The sequence below is a fragment of the Enhydra lutris genome, unplaced genomic scaffold (assembly GCF_002288905.1).
Source record: "Enhydra lutris kenyoni isolate GAN:26980312 unplaced genomic scaffold, ASM228890v2 scaffoldscaffold30, whole genome shotgun sequence".
Lineage (NCBI taxonomy): Eukaryota > Metazoa > Chordata > Mammalia > Carnivora > Mustelidae > Enhydra > Enhydra lutris.
The window spans coordinates 9,995,426-10,015,558 of NW_019154114.1; the positions used below are offsets into that span (position 1 = coordinate 9,995,426).

General features: G+C 41.7%; 2 protein-coding genes across 6 annotated transcripts in view; one reads left to right on the top strand and one right to left on the bottom strand.

The window, feature by feature from the left end:
• The window catches only part of LOC111152793 (splicing factor 3b subunit 3), a 43,458-nt gene extending 40,494 nt beyond the window's left edge, over positions 1–2,964 (bottom strand). Inside the window, exons 1-2 of the mRNA XM_022511431.1 lie at positions 2,864–2,964; positions 1,729–1,865 (exon numbers count right to left, since the gene is read on the bottom strand). Coding sequence (XP_022367139.1) covers positions 1,729–1,798 — 70 coding nt within the window. The 5' untranslated portion in view covers positions 1,799–1,865; positions 2,864–2,964. The remainder of the gene's footprint in view (positions 1–1,728; positions 1,866–2,863) is intronic.
• Positions 2,965–3,196: 232 nt separating this feature from the next.
• Positions 3,197–20,133, top strand: part of LOC111152995 (component of oligomeric golgi complex 4) — a 28,118-nt gene continuing 11,181 nt past the window's right edge. For 2 of the 5 annotated variants that reach the window (XM_022511787.1, XM_022511789.1), the window contains exons 1-10: positions 3,197–3,422; positions 5,031–5,113; positions 5,821–5,935; positions 8,257–8,431; positions 9,227–9,420; positions 11,397–11,502; positions 12,230–12,387; positions 13,107–13,165; positions 16,026–16,159; positions 20,005–20,123. In XM_022511787.1, the coding sequence (XP_022367495.1) occupies positions 3,255–3,422; positions 5,031–5,113; positions 5,821–5,935; positions 8,257–8,431; positions 9,227–9,420; positions 11,397–11,502; positions 12,230–12,387; positions 13,107–13,165; positions 16,026–16,159; positions 20,005–20,123 (1,311 nt within the window). In that variant the 5' untranslated portion in view covers positions 3,197–3,254. The other 3 variants (XM_022511790.1, XM_022511791.1, XM_022511788.1) reach the window with 3 other exon arrangements.

Below are 20,133 nucleotides of genomic sequence, written 5' to 3' on the forward strand. Positions count from 1 at the left end.
AAAAAAAAAAAAAAAAAAAAAAAAAAAAAAAAAAAAAAAAAGTCACATAGGGACACCTGGGTAGCTCAGTCACTTAAGCATCTGCCTTTGGCTCAGGTCATGATCCCAGGGTCCTAGGATGGAGCCCCACCTCAGGCTTCCTCTCTCTGTCCCTCCTCCTGCGTGTGTCCATGCATGCATGCGCACACACTCTCTCTCACAAATAAATAAAATCTTTTAAAAAAATGCTCAACAGGTACTTTAAAAAAACCCTTTTTATTTTTCTAAAATTTGCCATCAATCTGCATAACTGGGAGTCGTCTACAAATCATTATTAACATACGTTTAGCTTCATAGAATTAAGTATTTCCAAAGGCTCTTTTTAGCTCATTTTGAAAGCTATTATACTAGAAAATCATATTCTTATCTGTGCAGTCTGATGGATTATCTCAAACAACTTTTAAAGCTGCTATCTAACATATACCATTTATTTCTAAACTCTGTCCTAGGGGGCACCTGGGTGGCTAAGTCGTTAAGCACCCACCTTCAGCTCAGGTCATGATCCCAGAGTCCCAGAGTCCTGGGATTGAGCCCCACATCAGACTCTGTGCTCAGCGGGAAGCCTGTTTCTCCCTCTCCCACTCCCCCTGCCTGTGTTCCCTCTCTGTCTCTCTCTGTATCAAATAAATAAATAAAATCTTTTTTTTTTTAAAAGTATACTTTAAAATAAATAAATAAATAAACTCAGTCCTGGGAAAATTCACTTGCTTTCACAACCATTAATGACATTTTCAAATGCATTAACAGCCAATTTGTCCCCATCTCTCCCTGCCTGCTACACAATTCCACTTGGATGTGTTGTCATCAACTTTTTTTTTTTTTTTAAGATTTTTTAACTTATTTACTTGAAAGAGAGAGAGAGAGCATGAGAGGGGAGAAGGTCAGAGGGAGAAGTCGACTCCCTTCCAAGCCGGGAGCCCGATGTGGGACTCGATCCCAGGACTCCAGGATCACGACCCAAGCTGAAGGCAGTAGCTCAACCAACTGAGCCACCCAGGCGCCCCATGTTGTCATCAACTTTTAAATGAAATGTTTAAAATAACTAAATTCCCTCTTCCCAAATTCCCTCTCTAGTCCCAACTAACCTGCTATCAATGTTACTGCTATTTTCTCTACCACCTAGGCTGTTCTACCTGTCCCCGCTTTTCTAGTACAGGTCTTCACTATCTAATGCCTAAATATCCTCCTCGCCTATCAGATATCCGACTCCTATAAACCCCAATCCATTCTCATTTGCTCATGGCCACCATTTATCAGGTCACCTTACTTCCCAAAGGCCTTCTCAGGATCAGGTAAGATCAAGTACTTCCAACAGCTTTGGAGACTATAAAACGTTACATAAATGTTGTCCATAATTCAGAAAATTTTTTTCTGTTATTTCAGGGAAAATGTTTGAACTTGATAAAGGAATTTGAAGCATGAAACTAGTTAATGTCAAAAATGTTAAATTCAGGGGTGCTGGGGTGGCTCAGTGGATTAAAGCATCTACCTTCAGCTTAGGTCATGATCCCAGGGTCCTGGGATCAAGCCCCGAATCGGGCTCTCTGCTCAACAGGGAGCCCTGCTTCCCTCCAGCCCCCCACTGCCTGCCTGTCTGCCTACTTGTAATCCCTGTCTGTCAAATAAATAAATAAAATCTTTTTTTAAAAAAAAGTTAAATTCAGAAAGAAAGTTAACTGGATATCTTACCAGAGAAGTTGCCATGAATGGCAAAGCTGATGCCTGTGGCTCGCTGCAAGGTCAAGTTGTATAGGAACATGATGGCAGCAACACTGAGATACTCACAACTCCACAATCAGGCCGCAGTTATAAGGAGTCAAAACAAGCTAAGAGCACATAAAAGCACAAAAATATCAGCTGGGAGACTTACTTTAACAGACATTTCTGTACAGGAACTTCTGGCTGAAGGGCAGAACCCATACAGTAAGGCTTATTGACAAATAACGTTATTTATAACCAGAGAGCATTCTGCATGCCATGCACTAGGCTGTATACTCTGCCTCTAATCCCTACAAATCCCTACAAATAACTCATCATACTAATGAGTTATACTAACTACAGCTATACTAACTACAAATAACTCATTATACTAATTATACAGATGAAGAAATTGAGGTTAAGAAATCAAATCACCTGCCTGAGATCATTAACAAGTGGTAAATATCTGATTTTTAAGAAACGGTGTGCCTTTACTGTCAAGAAACTAAGCAGCTCTGCACGTTCTTGTATTTGCATGGTTACACACACACATGGTTCACAATTCTTTAAAAGCACAGCAAAAAGCTCCTTTCCATCCATTCCCTAGCCTCCATCCCTTCTCCCTGTGCCAAGGGAATATCACTGCATTCAAACTTCACAAAATCTTCAGAATAGATACTAGTGTCCCCCAATTTGCAAATGATAAAATTGAAAATCAGCTAAGGAAACAGTTGCCCAAGTACCAAAACACGAATTCAAAAGAGGGTCTTGGCACCAAAAACTGTTTCCGTTATTTACGCTTTCAACACACTGAGTCTTCCCACCTTACAGTTGGCGTGTCGTTTACGTCCATCTTAACCCCTCCTCTCACCCACCCCCGGGCCTAAAAGCCGGGCAATTTCTGAAGTCTTACTTTGATCCAGGCTTCGTTCCCACCTTGGAGACGGAAGTGGGAGACGACTCATGAAAGCCGTTTTCGTACCCAAGCAATCCCCTCCACCTTTCCCTGGCCTGGACCTTACGGGCCCAGGCTGCTTCAAAACCCGGCCAGAAGCCCGCCCAACCCTCCTACATGACCGCTCTCTGCCTCCCCAGGCCGGGGAAACTTGGGAGCCTTCTTCTTTACCCTGCAGCAGGAAGGATGGCGTAGATATCCAACAGATGCTGAGTTCCTTCAAGGCCTAAGCCACCGCCAGCTTCAACCCACCGGTGTCCGCCATTAGCTCTAAAGGCAGGGACCTTCCGGCGGGCGCGAGACGTATAAGAAGTCCCCAACCGGCGCCTGAAGAATATATATGTAATTTTTAAAAATGTTTCTTTCTTCGACTCGACATTGAAAATTAGTTAAACATACCTTATGCCCGTCACTTTTCCCAGGAGAACAGAAATCAAATAGACCTTTTAAAGTGTACTTTAAAAAAAAAAAAATACCTATAAATCCGTCGGGCATTTTCTTGGGCAGCCGCACGACCGGGCGCGCAAACGAGGCGGGGGCCTCGCGGGGCCGGAAGCGCGAAATGGGGACCAAGATGGCGGATCTCGAGTCCCCTCAGAAGCTGTCAGGGGTTCCTCCGCCTGAGGGGATGGGAGGAGGCTGCTGCTCGGAAATCTCTACCGAGCTCATTCGCTCCCTGACCGAGCTGCAGGAGCTAGAGGCTGTATACGAACGGCTCTGCGGGGAGGAGGTGGGGGGATGGCCCAGGGGCAGGGGGCTTAGGAGACGTCAGTCTTGGGAATTCCGGGCTGTGGGAAGTTCTCTCTCTGCCTCTGCCGAGGGAAACAAAAAAGCACTTATTGAAAAAGGAGGAGTGTAGTTGAGTGTATCTGGGGGGACGTGACATCTCTGTTCACTTGATCTGGTGTCCCTAAACTTGTTTTCCGTGTTATTTCGGCGATCTGCTTCGTTCCCTTTGATTTCCCTGGCCCTTAATCTAAGTTTTTCGGCCAGAGCAGTTAGAGTCAACTTGCTTGCTTCTCAAAGTAAGAAAGGCTCCCTTGCATTGAATTAGCAATTTAAAAAATTACGAAACTCTTTCACCGCGTTACCTCCTTTAAGAAGGAAGTCTTTGCAAGTAAACCTGTAGCGTTATAAGACTTTTGTAGGGAATGACTTGGGCGGGGGGGGGGGTTAATTTTAGCGTTCGGTAAGTGCACAGCTTTGTAGAAGCTTGAGATTTTAAGACAGGCACAACTGTCTAATCTTGGACTAGGAACTTTCATCTTTTGGACCCCTGCATTGTGTCAGGGGCATAGACTATATTCTCATGAGGATTCCTTGCACCCTCCATTTTACGTGGCAACCTGATGCTGCCAGTATATTTTTAAATGTCATTTGGGTTCCTTGCCACTCTGAAGAGAGAGATCTAAGGTCTGATAAAGTTTAGTAGCTGTTCCCTAAACCAAACTTTTAATAAAGTTTGAGTACAAAAGGCAGTTTCAGCGGGAGGGAGGAGGGATTATTGATATCTAAGAATATCTTCAAATATTAAATTGCACCAAGTAAAGCATTTTATGGTAACATTTTTCAGCAAGATGTGCTTTATAAAACTTAGTATTTTAACAGTCCTAAACAGTCCTGAACAGCATTCATTAAGTCAGTCAATTTTTAAGGTGAAATTAAGCCCATCTTCCAGACAGGACAATTTTAGTTCTGTATTTGTATTTAATGACTGTCAAGGGGACGTTCCCCTCTGGATCCTACTGAACTATTTTAATAGAAATATATAGCTGATATTGATGGCTGTTAATAAACGATGCTTCACATATTCTGTTAAGCACTTTACGTTTGTTACCTTGTTTGGCTCTCACAACAGTCCTATGGGATATGTATTACGTTTTACAGATGAAGAAACTCAAGCATTTAAGAAGGTTAATGTCTTTTGCAGTAATGCAGTAAATAACTTTGCTGAGAGATTTATGTTTTTATCCCTTCTGGGTACTGACTGTACACTATGAAGGGACTTTTTGTAACTTCCACTTTGAAAGTTTCATTTAGCCATTATATTTTAAATGCCTTCCTGCATTAGGTACTATGCTAATTATATTGAATTAAAGTTTACTTCTGGCCTTTATGGTGTTCATCTGCTAGATGGGATAAAATACACAAAAGGTAGCAACCAGCATGCAATGTGATACATGCAAAAATGAAGTATTATTGGTTAAAGTCCTAGGAGAACTCAGTGAAAGGAAAGACATTCGAAATGGGATTCACCCTTAAGCTAAGTGGTTGGGTTAGATAACTCTTAAGGTTCCTTCTGACCATTCTGATGACAAAATGCTTGTCTGTGTTTCAGAAACTGGTAGAGAGAGAACTGGATGCTCTTCTGGAACAGCAAAACACCATTGAAAGTAAAATGGTCACTCTCCATCGAATGGGGTGAGTCTCGCAGCTCAGCAAGAGCTATTGTCATTCTGACAAGGTCCACTGGATAAATTACTGTTTTTCCTAACTTTCTGTTATAAAATGCCACTTGACTTTGAAATGTAGAGAAGGATTATTTCAGGGTGAAGTGAACACTTAAGGGTATAGTCAAGTGGTTCTCAAAAGTGTCCTTGGAAGTATCAAACTCATTGGGAAACTTGTTGGAAATGCAAATTACGAGTCGCCATTCAAAACCTATTGAATCAGAAACTCTGGGGGTAGAGCCGAGGAATCTGACAAGCTTTTAACGAGCACACCCACTGATCCTGATTATGGTTCAGGGTTGAGAACCACTGTTTTTACAAACTTTGGGTATTTGCTAGTCATAAAAATCGCTCTTTGATCTCATCACCCTCTTTGATTGTTGGTTAGTGCACTTTATACTCAGCAGTGGGAAGCATCTATTCTCTGGTTCTTTAGCAGTACCTATTTAGAGGTCTGTTTAGTAGTTATAAAAAAAGTCATTTTTTTTATTTAGTATAGACCTGAGTTTTCAGCAAAATACTCTTTAGGAACAGCTGTGAGTAGAGTGAACTGAGCTAAAAGTTGTGGGGAAGTACAAAGACAGTAGAAGACATAGTCTCCATTTACAAACAAATTTTCCATCTCTTATTCCTACCTTCTGCCTCTGTGGATGTGTATGTGCTGACATGTGTCTCCAGTCCCAATCTGCAGTTGATTGAAGGAGATGCAAAGCAGCTAGCTGGAATGATCACCTTTACCTGCAATCTAGCTGAGAATGTATCCAGCAAAGTCCGTCAGCTTGACTTGGCCAAGGTAATCCTGTTGAACTTCTGATGTTTGAGTTAGTAGGGGGCAGTAGAGAGGCCACCACATTAGAAATTAGAGTAGCACCATTCAATAGAAATCTAATCCAAGATAGTAAAACCCAACAGAGAGGCAGAAGAAGAGAAAACTCAAGACCAGTACATCTTATGAATAAGGACATAAAAATCCTCAGCAACACCAACAAACTAAATCTAGCACCACATGAAAAAGAATATACTATGATCAAGTGGGATTTATCCCAGGAATGCAGAGTTGCTTTAACATCTGAAAATTAGGGGCACCTGGGTGGCTCAGTCGACCTGATCTCAGAGTCCTGGGGTCGAGCCTTGCATCAGGCTTCCTGCTCAGCGGGAGGTCTGCTTCTCCCTCTCCCACTCCCCCTGCTCCTGTTCCCTCTCTCTCTCTCTCTCTCTGTCAGATAAATAAATAAAATCCTTTAAAAAAAACCTGAAAATCAATTAATATATCCACCACGTCAGTAGAGTAAAGGATAAAAACACATGATCATCTTGTAAACTCAGAAAAGGCATAAACTCAAAAAACTTGTAATAAAAGGAACTTCCTCAACCTGATAAAGGCCAATTACAAAAATCCCACATCTGACTTCATACTTACCAGTGAAAGACTGGTAAGATTGCCCCTAAGAACAGGAATAAAACAAGGATGCAGCTCTTCTTTTCTTCAACATTGTCCTGGAGTTTCTAGCCAGACGTTTAGGCAAGAAAATGAAATAGAAATCATACAAATTGGAAAAGAATATAAACCATACATTTAACTTTAGATTTTTCTAGTAGCCATTTTTCTATTTTTCCGCTTTCTCTTTTCTTCCTTCCTTCCTTCTTTCTTTTTCTTTCTTTCAAGTAGGCTCTGCACCCAACATGGGTTTTAACTGCATGACCCTGAGATCAAGAGTATCATGCTCTCCTGAATGAGCCAGCCAGGTGTCCCACTAGTAGCCAATATTTTTTTTTTTTTTTTTTTCATTATTTTAAAAAGTAAAACAGAGGGTTGCCTGGGTAGCTCAGTTGGTTAGGCGTCTGCCTTTGGGTCAAGTCATAGTCCCAGGGTCTTGGGATTGAGCCCTACATCAGGCTCCCTGCTCAGTGGGGAAACTGCTTCTCTCTCTCCCTCTTGCTCTGTGAAATCAATCAATCAATCTTTTTAAATTCAAAAATAAATAAAATATTTTAAAAATAAAAAGTAAAATAGAAATAGGTGAAAATAATCTTAGTAATATGTTTTGTTTAACCCATTATATCCAAAATACCATTTAAATATATGATTACTATAAAATGGTATTAATGAGATATTTTGCCTTATTTCTATACTAAATCTTTGAAATTCAGTGTGTGTTTTACACATCGTAATTTGGACTAGCCACATTTCAAGTCCTCAATGGCCACAGAGTATTAATGACTACTGTAGTGAATAGCAGAGGATCTGGGCTCTTGAATAAGTCAGTCCCAGTCTCAGTTTTCCCTTGTGAAATACCATAACTCTTTCCAATCTATTTGTTGAGATTCTGTAAAAATAACTTACCACAAAATGCTAATAGCCACACAGCCACCAAGTCACATTGTTAAGGTTTTTTTTTTACATATTCTTGCTTATTCTAGGGGAACCTGACTGGCTCGGTAGGAAGAGAGCACGACTCTTGATCTTAGGGTTGTGAGTTCTAGCCCCATGTTGGATGTAGAGATTACTTAAATAAACAAAACTTAAAGAAAAAAAATCTTGCCTATTCTAAAAGAAAAATACTTTCCACATATATCACTTATCTTTTTTTTTTTTTAAAGATTTTATTTATTTATTTGACAGAGAGAGATCACAAGTAGACAGAGAGGCAGGCAGAGAGAGAGGGAGAAGCAGGCTCCCCACTGAGCAGAGAGCCGGATGCGGGGCTCGATCCCAGGACCCTGAGATCATGACCTGAGCCGAAGGCAGCGGCTTAACCCACTGAGCCACCCAGGCGCCCCTATATATCACTTATCTTATTACTTGGTTTATAATGTCCTCTTCCCAAATGTTAAATACAGCCTGATTCCATTATTAATTTAATAGCATCAGCCAAATGCAAATACGGCTTGTCCCTGTTCCTGTTTCCATTAAAATGAATGACCTCGTCACGTAAATAAAACTGCATGATACTATCGGTGCTATTGATCATCATCAGTAACAGTTTTGTGACTGGTCTTGGTTTTCGTTCAGGGCCTCGGGTTAACTGGATTCTCCTCCTGAATCTCCCTACCTTCTGAAGAGGTGTTTTGAGAGAATAGGGCATTGTTTCTAAGCACCAGGTCTTTTTGCAGAACCGCCTCTATCAAGCCATTCAGAGAGCTGATGATATCTTGGACCTGAAGTTCTGCATGGATGGAGTTCAGACTGCTTTGAGGAATGAAGATTATGAGCAGGCTGCGGCCCACATTCATCGCTACTTGTGCCTGGACAAGTCAGTCATTGAGCTCAGCCGACAGGGCAAAGAAGGTGACATCCATCCCAAACTGTTGATTTCTACGGTCGTTACAAGTATCTGTAATCTGGTTTAAGCACTTATAAATTCTGGTTTAGTTACAAGCATCTGTAATCTGAACAAGGCAAACTCACCCAAGAAAAGGGTGTCAGGCAATTTCCTTGTCTGGTACTCAACCCTATAGAGGTTGTAGACTACCCTAGGACAGGTGTTGTTATTCCCATTTTATGAAAAAGGAAACTGAATCCAGATCTACTGTTCCTCTGGCCAGTGGGTTTTCACTTGACCATATCGCCTACTTACAAAATTTAATTCTTAGCCTGGCTTTCTAGGCCTTCTGTGATTTCAACCCACCCGGTCTTTCTCACTTTGTTTCATGCTGTTCACTCATGCATCCATTCACTGTGCACGATACAGAATACTCTGTATGCCAGAGTTTATATTACTTGCAATACCCTAGACATATTTTTTTCATCTTTTTATCTCTATTCCTTTGCTCATTTCATTCCCTTGGCCTGGAATGTATGTACTTGTTTTTCAGGTATCAAAACCCTGCCCATCTTTAAAAGATAGGATATCATTTCTGGGAAGACTTTTCTAATTACTTCAACTGAAATGTGACTTATGGACACTCTTTTACTATACTTATACACTTAGTTTGTTATAGTTACTTGTGCACAGATCTTACTTTTTTTTTTTTCTTGATTAGAACTTCTGTATATTTCAAATGATTAGTGGTGCACAAAATGGCACGGACCTGAGAGAGTACCATTCTTTACATTATTTCCCATTTTCCTCCCATTGTGCAGGCAGCATGATTGACGCCAACCTGAAATTGCTACAGGAAGCTGAGCAGCGTCTCAAAGCCATTGTAACAGAGAAGTTTGCCCTTGCTACTAAGGAAGGGGATCTGCCCCAGGTGGAGCGCTTCTTCAAGATCTTCCCACTGCTGGGTCTACATGAGGAGGGATTAAGCAAGTTCTCAGAATACCTTTGCAAGCAGGTATGGCCCCTGATTGCTTGGTAAGAGAGTGGTATAATTCTCTGCCTGCAGATTGGGGCACTGTGTGCATCCAGTTTCTGTGGATACTTTCTCACTTCTGGATTTAACTCCCCTTTCCTGTTCCCACTGTAGCAGGACTGGATGCATACATTCATTCAACACTTATCTAGGTATGGCCTAGACATCTACTGATGTACATTCATGTCTGACAGACCAAGTGAAAACAGAAAAATTAAAATGCAAATTCTCTGACAAGTTGAATCACCCTTTTTAAGGTTTCAGCCAGAAACTGGCTTCTTTTAAGAGCATTCAGAGTTGTTGGCTAGTTGTTTTCAGACTTCATAACCAGGATTGAGTCTCAAAATAAGCCACATTGAGATGAAGGAGGTGAGGTCACTTAAGGTTAAATCCTGAAAAAGAAACAGATTTCAGTTAAAGTCTCAGCCCCTTCCCCTTGACGTTAGATGGAAAGATGCAAATCTCAGCAGACATGTGTGTAGAGGGTTATTGTTTATAACTATATGTCAGAGTACATCCTGCCACCTCCCCCCCAGCAAACTCTCTGTGATAGAACACTGTTCTGCATTAAGAAAAATGAGACAGTTCTGAATGTGCTGACCTGTTTCATTTTCTAACATATGGTTAAGTTAAACAACCATATGCAGCATTTTTGCTTCAAATGACAGAAGTGGCAATAAAATACATGTTTGTATAAGGGTTAATGATGGTTTTCTCTGGAGAAGAGACTTAGGAGACTAAGAGACATAGATAAAGGAAGAACTGCTTTTCACAGAGCACTCCTTTATTCCTTTTGAATATTTGAGTGTGTATGTCTTAACCGTTCTCGAAAATTTATTAAAAACAAAATATAAGGGGCGCCTGGGTGGCTCAGTGTGTTAAAGCCTCTGACTTCAGCTCAGGTCATGATCCTGGGATTCTGGGATCGAGCCCCACATCAGGCTTTCTGCTCAGTGGGGAGCCTGCTTCCCCCCCCCCGCCCCCGCGCCTGCCTCTCTGCCTACTTGTGATCTCTGTCAAATAAATAAAATCTTTAAAAATAAGATAAAATAAAATATAAGGGGGATATGTGGGGCTGGCCATTTTTTATCAGTACTTTGCCATCTTGACCTAGAAATGGCTTCTACTTTAAATCCCTTTAAAATAAATAAAATCTTGGGGCACCTGGGTGACTCAATGGGTTAAGCCTCTGCCTTCAGCTCAGGTCATGATCTCAGGGTCCTGGGATCGAGCCCCACATCGGGAATCTCTGCTCAGCGGGGAGCCTGCTTCCCTCTCTCTCTCTCTCTGTCTGCCTCTCTGCCTACTTGTGATCTCTGTCAAATAAATAAATTTTTAAAAAATTATAAAATAAAATCTTAAAAAATAAATAAATCCCTTTAAAATCCCTTCTGCAGTACCCACATTCCTTGTTCTCAATGAAGCACCATTTTTGTTTGTTTGGGGTCTTTTTAGGATTTTATTTATTTTGACAGAGACAGCCAGAGAGGGAAACAAGCAAGGGGAGTGGGAGAGGGAAAAGCAGGTTTCCTGCTGAGCAGGAAACTTGATACAGGGCTCGATCCAGGACCCGGGGACCATGACCCAAGCCGAAGCAGACACTTAATGACTGAGTCACCCGGGCGCCCTCAATGAAGCACCATTAATGATAACTTTGAGTTATCCTTTGAGGTGATTATTGGAAGTCGGGACTCTCTCCTTTGGCTAATGGCAATACATACCTTCAAAGAAAAGGAAAGCATTATTTATATCTTTGAATTAAAGAAGAGTTACCACTATGCTCAAGTTCTTTGTCTTGCGTGAGGCCGAGACAACTCAGAGTCCCCAAGGGATGTTCCTCTATCCTCTCTAAGCTTTCAAGCATCAAAGCAAACATGGGAAAAGAGAGTCAAGGGAGGTCTTTTTGGAAAACTGAAACTAGCCTTTGATCTGAGAATTGTGGATTTTCCACTTTTCAGGTGGCCAGTAAATCTGAGGAGAATCTGCTGTTGGTGCTGGGGACAGACATGAGTGATCGGAGAGCTGCAGTCATCTTTGCAGATACACTCACTCTTCTTTTTGAAGGTAAATCTCCTTTTCCACTCGAGAGAGACTGGAGACTTCACCACTTAACACCCACATCCTAGGTTTTCTTCTCCCCTTGCTAGCCTGATGCCTTCATTTTACTCCTATAGCTTGCTGTGTATTGATTGATACATTAGAGAATTAACCTTTTTTTTTTTAAGATTTTATTTATGTATTTGACAGAGAGAGAGATTACAAGTAGGCAGAGAGGCAGGCAGAGAGAGGGGAAGCAGGCTCCCTGCTGAGTAGAGAGCCCGATATGGGGCTCGATCCCAGCACCCTGAGATCATGACCTGAGCCGAAGGCAGAGGCTTAACCCATTGAGCCACCCAGGCGACCCTGGAGAATTAACTTTTTAATTCGGTATCTAATTAGCAAAAATTAGTCTCTCAAGTCTTTTAATCAGCCCTATCCCTCAAGACCCAAATGCTAAGAGTAAATTTAACCATAAAGTAAATTATTGGGAAGAGAGTGATGCTGATTTCTAAAGATGCTCCTGTTAAACTATCATACATAAATGCCTTCTGGTTTACCAAGCACTGTATATATTAAACAGACATTTGCTTAGCAATTCCCAGTACTGGCAAGAACCATTTGTATTCATTTGGGGAGGTGAAATAGCATTAAAGAGTTGAGTTAGACCCCAGGTCAGTCCTGGATAGAAGAAAGGAGTTTATTTTGTGGAAGGAATATTTGGAATCTAGCCCTCTCATTTTCTCCATTCTAGGTATTGCCCGCATTGTGGAGACCCACCAGCCAATAGTGGAGACCTATTACGGGCCAGGGAGACTTTATACTCTGATAAAATACCTGCAGGTGGAATGTGACAGACAAGTGGAGAAAGTGGTGGACAAGTTCATCAAGCAGCGGGACTACCACCAGCAGGTGAGCAGGGGAAGCTGCAGGGGGGTTTGGACACAGTGTGAGCCAGCGATACTGAGTGCAATAAATTTAAGGTGCGATAGGGAAGGGATGAAAGCAGAGGTAGATAGAAAAATACGTGCCAAATGCAAACTGCCTGCATCTTGCCTCTCAGCAACTTACTTTGGATTTGAGGTATTCTGATGATATAGTACAAGACTGAGAAAGAAGTAGAAAGGGCTTCTTGAAACAAACAGAAACATTAGAGCACCTCTCTATCACAGAATGTGCAACAGTACCTTCTAGTGCTATAAGGAGAATTCTATTTCTTAAGGTCCTATTAAGTGTCAAGTCATTTGTCTCAGATTTCTCCTTAGTTCTTTAAGTGCTCACAGTAACACTTGCTTTTTTTGTGAACTTTATTTCTCCTTTCCTTTGAGCAGAGGAAGTAAGTAGGATTTAGAAATAGGGATAGCCATTCAGCTTTATTTCTAGAACTCTGAGTACGCAGTAGTTCATTCGAGCACCATTAACATCACTTCTCAGTGCAATAATAGAGGAGAGCATTGGCATCTAAATCAAAAGTAAATTTTTGGCTCATCATCCTGATAGCCTACTTTTGGACTGCCTGTTAAGCAAACTAAACTTAAACATTCTTTTATGCCAGAAGTTTGGAGGGAGGAGCAAGAGGGAGATAGAAGGAGGGTGGGGAAGAACATTCTCATTTCTTTGGTATATTGCAGTTCCGGCATGTCCAGAATAGCTTGATGAGAAATTCTACAACAGAAAAAATAGAACCAAGGTAATAACCCTCTTTTTCTTAGCCCATAGGAGTTTGAATTGGTAATTGTGTATCATTCAGAGACTGCTCTATTACTATGTGATCTGTGTTTCAGAAATACTCTATGATTCAAGCTTTTATTTTTTTCTAATAAAAATATGCTTGTTAAAATTCAAATATTAAAAAAATGTATTCGGGGCGCCTGGGTGGCTCAGTGGGTTAAGCCTCTGCCTTCGGCTCGGGTCATGATCTCAGGGTCCTGGGATCGAGCCCCACATCGGGCTCTCTGCTCAGTGGAGAGCCTGCTTCCCCCTCTCTCTCCGCCTGCCTCTCTGCCTCCTTGTGATCTCTGTCTGTCAAATAAATAAACAAAATCTTTAAAAAAAAACAACGTATTCATTCAATCAGTAAATTTTTACTGAGTACACATTTTGGGTCAAACACTGGCCTTTGTTACTGGGGATGTGGCAGCAAGCAAAGTAAGCAAACCAGATATAATTCTTTCCTTGTGGCATCTGTAGTCTATAAAGTAGATAATAATAATACCTAACTTATATATAGTGTTTACTATATGGCATACATTGTTTTATGTATGTATTAACAAATATTTATTTTTTATGCCTTTTTTAAGATTTTATTTATTTGACAGAGAGAGAGAGACCACAAGCAGACAGAGAGTTAGGCAGAGAGAGAGGGAGAAGCAGACTCCCTGCTGAGCAGAGAGCCCAATGCGGGGCTCGATCCCAGGACCCCGAGATCATGACCCGAGCCAAAGGCAGAGGCTTAACCCACTGAGCCACCCAGGCACCCCTTTATGTCTTAACAAATATTCAGGCATTTATTCAGGGGTTTCTCAGCCTCTTACTATTATCATTTTGGCTAGATAATTCTTTGGTAGGGTGGACCATGCTGTGTATCGTAAGATGTTTAGTAGTAGCATTCTTGGCCTCCACCTACTAGATGCTGGTAGCGTGGTGTCACCAGAAACTGCCAAATGTCTTGGGGGCAGAGGGTGGGATGAAAATCACCTTCAGGGGCGCCTGGGTGGCTCAGTGGGTTAAGTCTCTGCCTTCGGCTCGGGTCATGATCTCAGGGTCCTGGGATTGAGCCCCTCATCGGGCTCTCTGCTCAGCAGGGAGCCTGCTTCCTCCTGACTCTCTGCCTGCCTCTCTGCCTACTTGTGATCTCTCTCTCTGTCAAATAAATAAATAAAATCTTTAAAAAAAAAAAAAGAAAAAGAAAATCACCTTCAGTTGAGGGTCACTGATTTAATCCAGAAACGTTTTTTTACAGAGGAGGAAACTAAGGCCTGAAAAGGTCAAGTGACTGGCCCAATGTCATACAGCTAGAAGATCGCAGAGCCAGGAATAGAATCCAGGCAGTCCTACTCTAGAGTTCATATTGTTAATCATTATGATATACTACTTGTAGGGTGCAGGAGAGCATGTAATAAAGGGATCTAACTTAGCTGATAAAGTTCAATGAAAAGTCTCAGGAAATGACCTTAGATCTAAGACCTTAAGAGTAACTAGAAATGGGGTGCCTGGATGGCTTAGTCATTTAAGCCTTTGCCTTCGGCTCAGGTCATGATCCCAGAGACCTGGGATCAAGCCCTATATCAGGCTTCCTGCTCAGCGGGCAGCCTGCTTCTCCCTCTCCCTCTGCCTCTCTGCTTGTGCTCACTTGTGTGCTCTCTTTGTGTCAAATAAATAAACAAAATCTTTAAAAAAAAAAAAAAAAAAAGGTGACTAGAAATAAGATGTGAAGAGTTTTCCAGGTAGAGCAGGGAAAACATATGCAAAGTTGCTGTGTATTTGAAAAACTGAAAGAAGAGCAGTGTAGTTGAAGTACAGAGTTGGGGAGAACCTGATCTGAGGTAAATCCAGACAGGTCATTAGAGTCAGACCACTCAGGGTCCTATATCCTAAATGCAATGGAAATCATGTGATTACAGTATGACCACATCTATGTTTTGAAAAGCTCTTGTGGAGTTCATTATGGAAAATGAGCTAATTTGTGCATATAATGTGAGGGAGGGATTCAACTTCATTCTTTTTTTTTTTTTTTTTAATTATTTATTTGACAGAGATCACAAGTAGGCAGAGAGACAGGAAGGGGGCAGGGGGTGGGGGGAAGCAGGCTCCCTGCTGAGCAGAGAGCCCAATGTGGGGCTCGATCCCAGGACCCTGAGATCATGACCTGAGCCGAAGACAAGAGGCTTAACCCACTGAGCCACCCAGGCGCCCCAACTTCATTCTTTCTAATGTGGAGATCAGTCATCATCACAGCACAATTTGTGGGAAAGACTCTTCTTACTGAATTGTCTGCGCACTTCTGTTGGAGATCAGTTGACCATAATGTGAGGATTTCTGGACTCTAAACTAATCTATATGCCTGTCCTTAATGCCAGTACCACACTGTCTTCATGCTGTAGCATTACAGTAAGTTTTCAAATTGGGAAGTATGAGTCCTTCAACTTTGTTAATTTTTTCAAGATTGTTTTGGCTCTTCATCTGAATGGGCATGGGTCACAGTTTAATAGTGTATCCTAAAATCCCACCACAGGTAAATAAGAGGTTGGGGAGGTGTGGTTCCTTTCATGTGAAGCATAGGTAAACCACTAGCAAAACTACACTTCCCATTCTCTTATTTAGCCCTGACAGTATTTTAGTGGTGAGTGGTTCAGGTGAAACAGGTAAGTGGAGTATGTGGTTGAAGCTCTCTCTGAGTATAATCGGGCCAGCAGAGCCAGGATGACTGTCTGGCAGAGCTGACCCTTCTGGGCCCGGTGGGAGAGGGAGTTTGGGACTGTGTTTGCCCTGTAGTTCTTATATCTGGGAATCCAGTGTCCTCCTTCTTACTCCTGCTCCATGTATCTCAGGGAACTGGACCCTATCCTGACTGAGGTCACCCTCATGAATGCCCGCAGTGAGCTGTACTTACGCTTCCTCAGGAAGAGGATCAGCTCTGATTTTGAGGTGGGGGACTCCATGGCCTCAGAAGAAGTAAAGCAAGGTAAAAGGCATTTCCCATATTTTCTGGGAGGGCTCGGACAGAGTTGGCACTGATCTCTTAATCACACCACACTGATCTTGTAAGCCACAGATCTCTTAACAAGGAAGTAACTAGCACTTCTTAGCCTTTGTATTCTGTGGGCAAACTGACTCCCAAAAAGAAAGACAGACTTACTGAATATTAGAATTAGACTTGCTCTATGAGACCATTTAGTCATTTTACAGGTGAGGAAAGCTAATGTCCAGAATGGTTAAATTATTTTCCTCTAATCTTTTTTTTTTTTTTTAAGAAGGAATTTTTTTTTTTTTTTTTTTAAGATTTTGTTTATTTGACAGAGATCACAAGTAGGCAGAGAGGCAGGCAGAGAGAGAGGGGGGGAAGCAGGCTCCCTGCTGAGAGCCCAATGCGGGGCTCGATCCCAGCACCCTGAGATCATGACCTGAGCCGAAGGCAGAGGCTTAACCCACTGAGCCACCCAGGCACCCTCCTCTAATCCTTTCTCCACACCATGTTTTGTCGCCAGCTCGATTTAGGGATTAGTATTTAATATAAATAGGTGATATGGGCCACCTGGCTGGCTTAGTTGGTGGAGCATGTGACTCGATGTTGGGATTGTGAGTTTGAGCCCCACATTGGGTATAGAGATTACTTAAAAATAAAATCTTAAAAAATAATAATGATAAAAAATAAGTAAATAGGGGCACCTGGGTGGCTCAGTGGCTTAAAGACTCTGCCTTCGGCTCAGGTCATGATCCCAGGGTCCTGGGATCAAGCCCTGCATCGGGCTCTCTGCTCTGCAGGGAGCCTGCTTCCTCCTCTCTCTCTGCCTGCCTCTCTGCCTACTTGTGATCTCTGTCTGTCAAATAAATAAATAAATAATCTTTAAAAAAAAATAAGTAAATAAATAAGATAGGTGATTTGCACACATGATGTGTAGGTACACAGAACAAAAAGATATACTTAATTCCGTAAGGATACTTTCGGGAGTGATAAGAATATTCTAAAACTGGATTGTGGCTATTATTACAAAACTCTGTAAAGTTACTTTATTTTTTTTTTTTAAAGACTTTATTTATTTATTTGAGAGAGAGACAGTGAGAGAGAGCATGAGTGAGGAGAAGGTCAGAGAGAGAAGCAGACTCCCCGCGGAGCTGGGAGCCCGACGCGGGACTCGATCCCAGGACTCCAGGATCATGACCTGAGCTGAAGGCAGTCGTCCAACCAACTGAGCCACCCAGGCGTCCCTGTAAAGTTACTTTAAAAAAAAAATTGAAATGTACAAATACAAGGTGTAAATTTTATAGTATGTAACACTTCAGGGGCTCCTGGGTGGCTCAGTTGGTTAAGCATCGGCCTTCGCCTCAGGTCATGATCCTAGAGTCCTGAGATCGAGCTATGCACACTTGCTCTCTTTCTCTTTCTCTCTCTAAAATAAATAAAATCTTTTTTAAAAAATAACACTTTAGGGACGCCTGGGTGGCTCAGTTGGTTAAGCAGCTGCCTTCGGCTCAGGTCATGATCCCAGCGTCCTGGGATCGAGTCCCACATCAGGCTCCTTGCTTGGCGGGGAGCCTGCTTCTCCCTCTGTCTCTGCCTACCATTCTGTCTGCCTGTGCTTGCTCTCTCTCCCTCTCTCTCTGACAAATTAAAAAAAAAAAAAATAATAACACTTTAATACAGTATTGAGCCATAATATTGAAAAAAGAGTATATATTTTAAAGAGTATATGAAAAGAGTATATAGTATAAAGAAAGCCTTTCACTCCCTCCCTCAGTCTCCCAGTTCCCCCAGTCACAAGTTTTTTTTTTTTGTTTTGTTTTTTTAAAAGATTTTATTTATTTATTTGTCAGGGACAGAGGGAGAGAGAGCGAACGAGCACAGGCAGACAGAGAGGCATGCAGAGGCAGAGGGAGAAGCAGGCTCCCCGCCGAGCAAGGAGCCCGATGTGGGACTCCATCCCAGGACGCCGGGATCATGACCTGAGCCGAAGGCAGCCACTCAACCAACTGAGCCACCCAGGCGTCCCCCCAGTCACAAGTTTTAAAGGGATAAATACATTGGGAAGAAATGTGGGCCACAGTCCAGTTTCATTTACAGATTGATTCTCTGGATTTTTAAGAAGACCATTTAATTCCTGGTGGTTAAGTATATGCAGGATTCCCTGAACTAGAGACTTGAAACTATCACAGCATCTCTGGCATTCTACATGACTTTAATACATGGCAAGGGAATTATTTATATGACCCGGAATGGTATTGCTTTGGTGTTTAAAGGAAGATGAATGCTCATTTGGATTTTGATGCGCATTGCTATTCATAAAGACTGTCACTGTTCAGAGCTGTGTGTCCAATACAGTAGTCACCAGCCCCATGGGACTCTCTAAATTTACATTTAACTAAAATTAAGAATTCAGTTTCTCCAAACTGAGAGTTGCTGAGGGGAGAGGGATAGGGAGAGGGTGGTTGGGTTATGGACATTGGGAAGGGTATGTGCTATGGTGAGTGCTGTGAAGTATGTAAACCTGATGATTCACAGACCTGTACCCCTGGGGCTAATAATACATTATATGTTAATAAAAAATTAAAAATTTAAAAAATAAAAATTTTAAAATTTAAAAAGAATTCAGTTTCTCAATTACATTAGCCACATTTCAAGTGCTGAATAGTGGCTACCATATTAGACAACACAGATATAGAACATGTTAATTACCACAGAAAATTCTGTTGGACCACACTGGTTTAGAGAATGAAATAGAGTGTACCCAATATATTTCAGTCTTTGCCCTAGAAACTTAAGAATTTTAAGGCTTACTACTTAATTCTAATGGGAAAGAAGTAAAAGGTCCTTTGTACAAACACTTTTATTGTAAGGGTGCCTGGCCTTCTCAGTCAGTGAGAATGCGACTCTTGATCTCAGGATTTTGAGTTTGAGCCCCATATTGAGTACAGAGATTATTTAAAGATAAAAATCTTTTAAAATTTATCATTATCTGCAATTACTGTGGTTTCCAGTTATCCCTAATAAGGACAAAACATTTAGAAATAACCCAAGTGTCTAAAGATAGAGTTTAGGGGCGCTTGGGTGGCTCAGTGGGTTAGGCCTCTGTCTTTGGCTCGGGTCATGATCTCGGGGTCCTGGGATCGAGCCCCGCATCGGGATCTCTGCTCGGCGGGGAGCCTGCCTCTCTCTCTCTCTCTCTGCCTACTTGTGATCGCTCTCTCTCTCTGTCAAATAAATAAATAAAATGTTTAAAAAAAAAGTTTTAAAAAATGTGGACTGTCTACCTGATAAGCTATCACACAGCCATTAAAAATAAGTAAGTTAAGAAAAAAGAAGCTTTGTAGAAACATTGAAAATATTTATGATGTAATCTTTTTGTTTTTTTAATTAATTTTGTATTTGAGTATAGTTGACATACAATGTTACATTAGTTTCAGGCATATATAATATACTTTTTTAAAAGCTTTATTGGTTTTAAATAAGAGAGAGAGAGCACGCGCATTGCATGCAAGTGCACGAGCAGGAGGGGCAAAGGGGGAGAGAATCCTCAAGCAGACACCCCGCTAAGCACAGAGCCCTATGCAGGGCTCCATCTCATGACCTGAGATCATGACCAAAATCAAGTCAGGCGCTCAACTTACTGAGCTACCTACGTGCTCCCCGGGGCGTATATGATACAATTTCTTAAAGCAGAATACAAAATTATGTCTGTACTGTGATTATAACCATGTAAATTATGTACAGACTGGGAGGAAAGACTAGAAAGGAACCTGGGAAAATTAAAACAGTCGAACTTTTTCTCTTGAGGAAGAAAAGTGAGTATCCCTTTCCTGGCTGTCCCCTAGAGCACCAGAAGAGCCTGGACAAGCTCCTTAATAACTGCCTGTTGAGCTGTACCATGCAGGAGCTCATTGGCTTCTATATAACCATGGAGGAGTACTTCATGAGGGAGACTGTCAACAAGGTAGGACAGA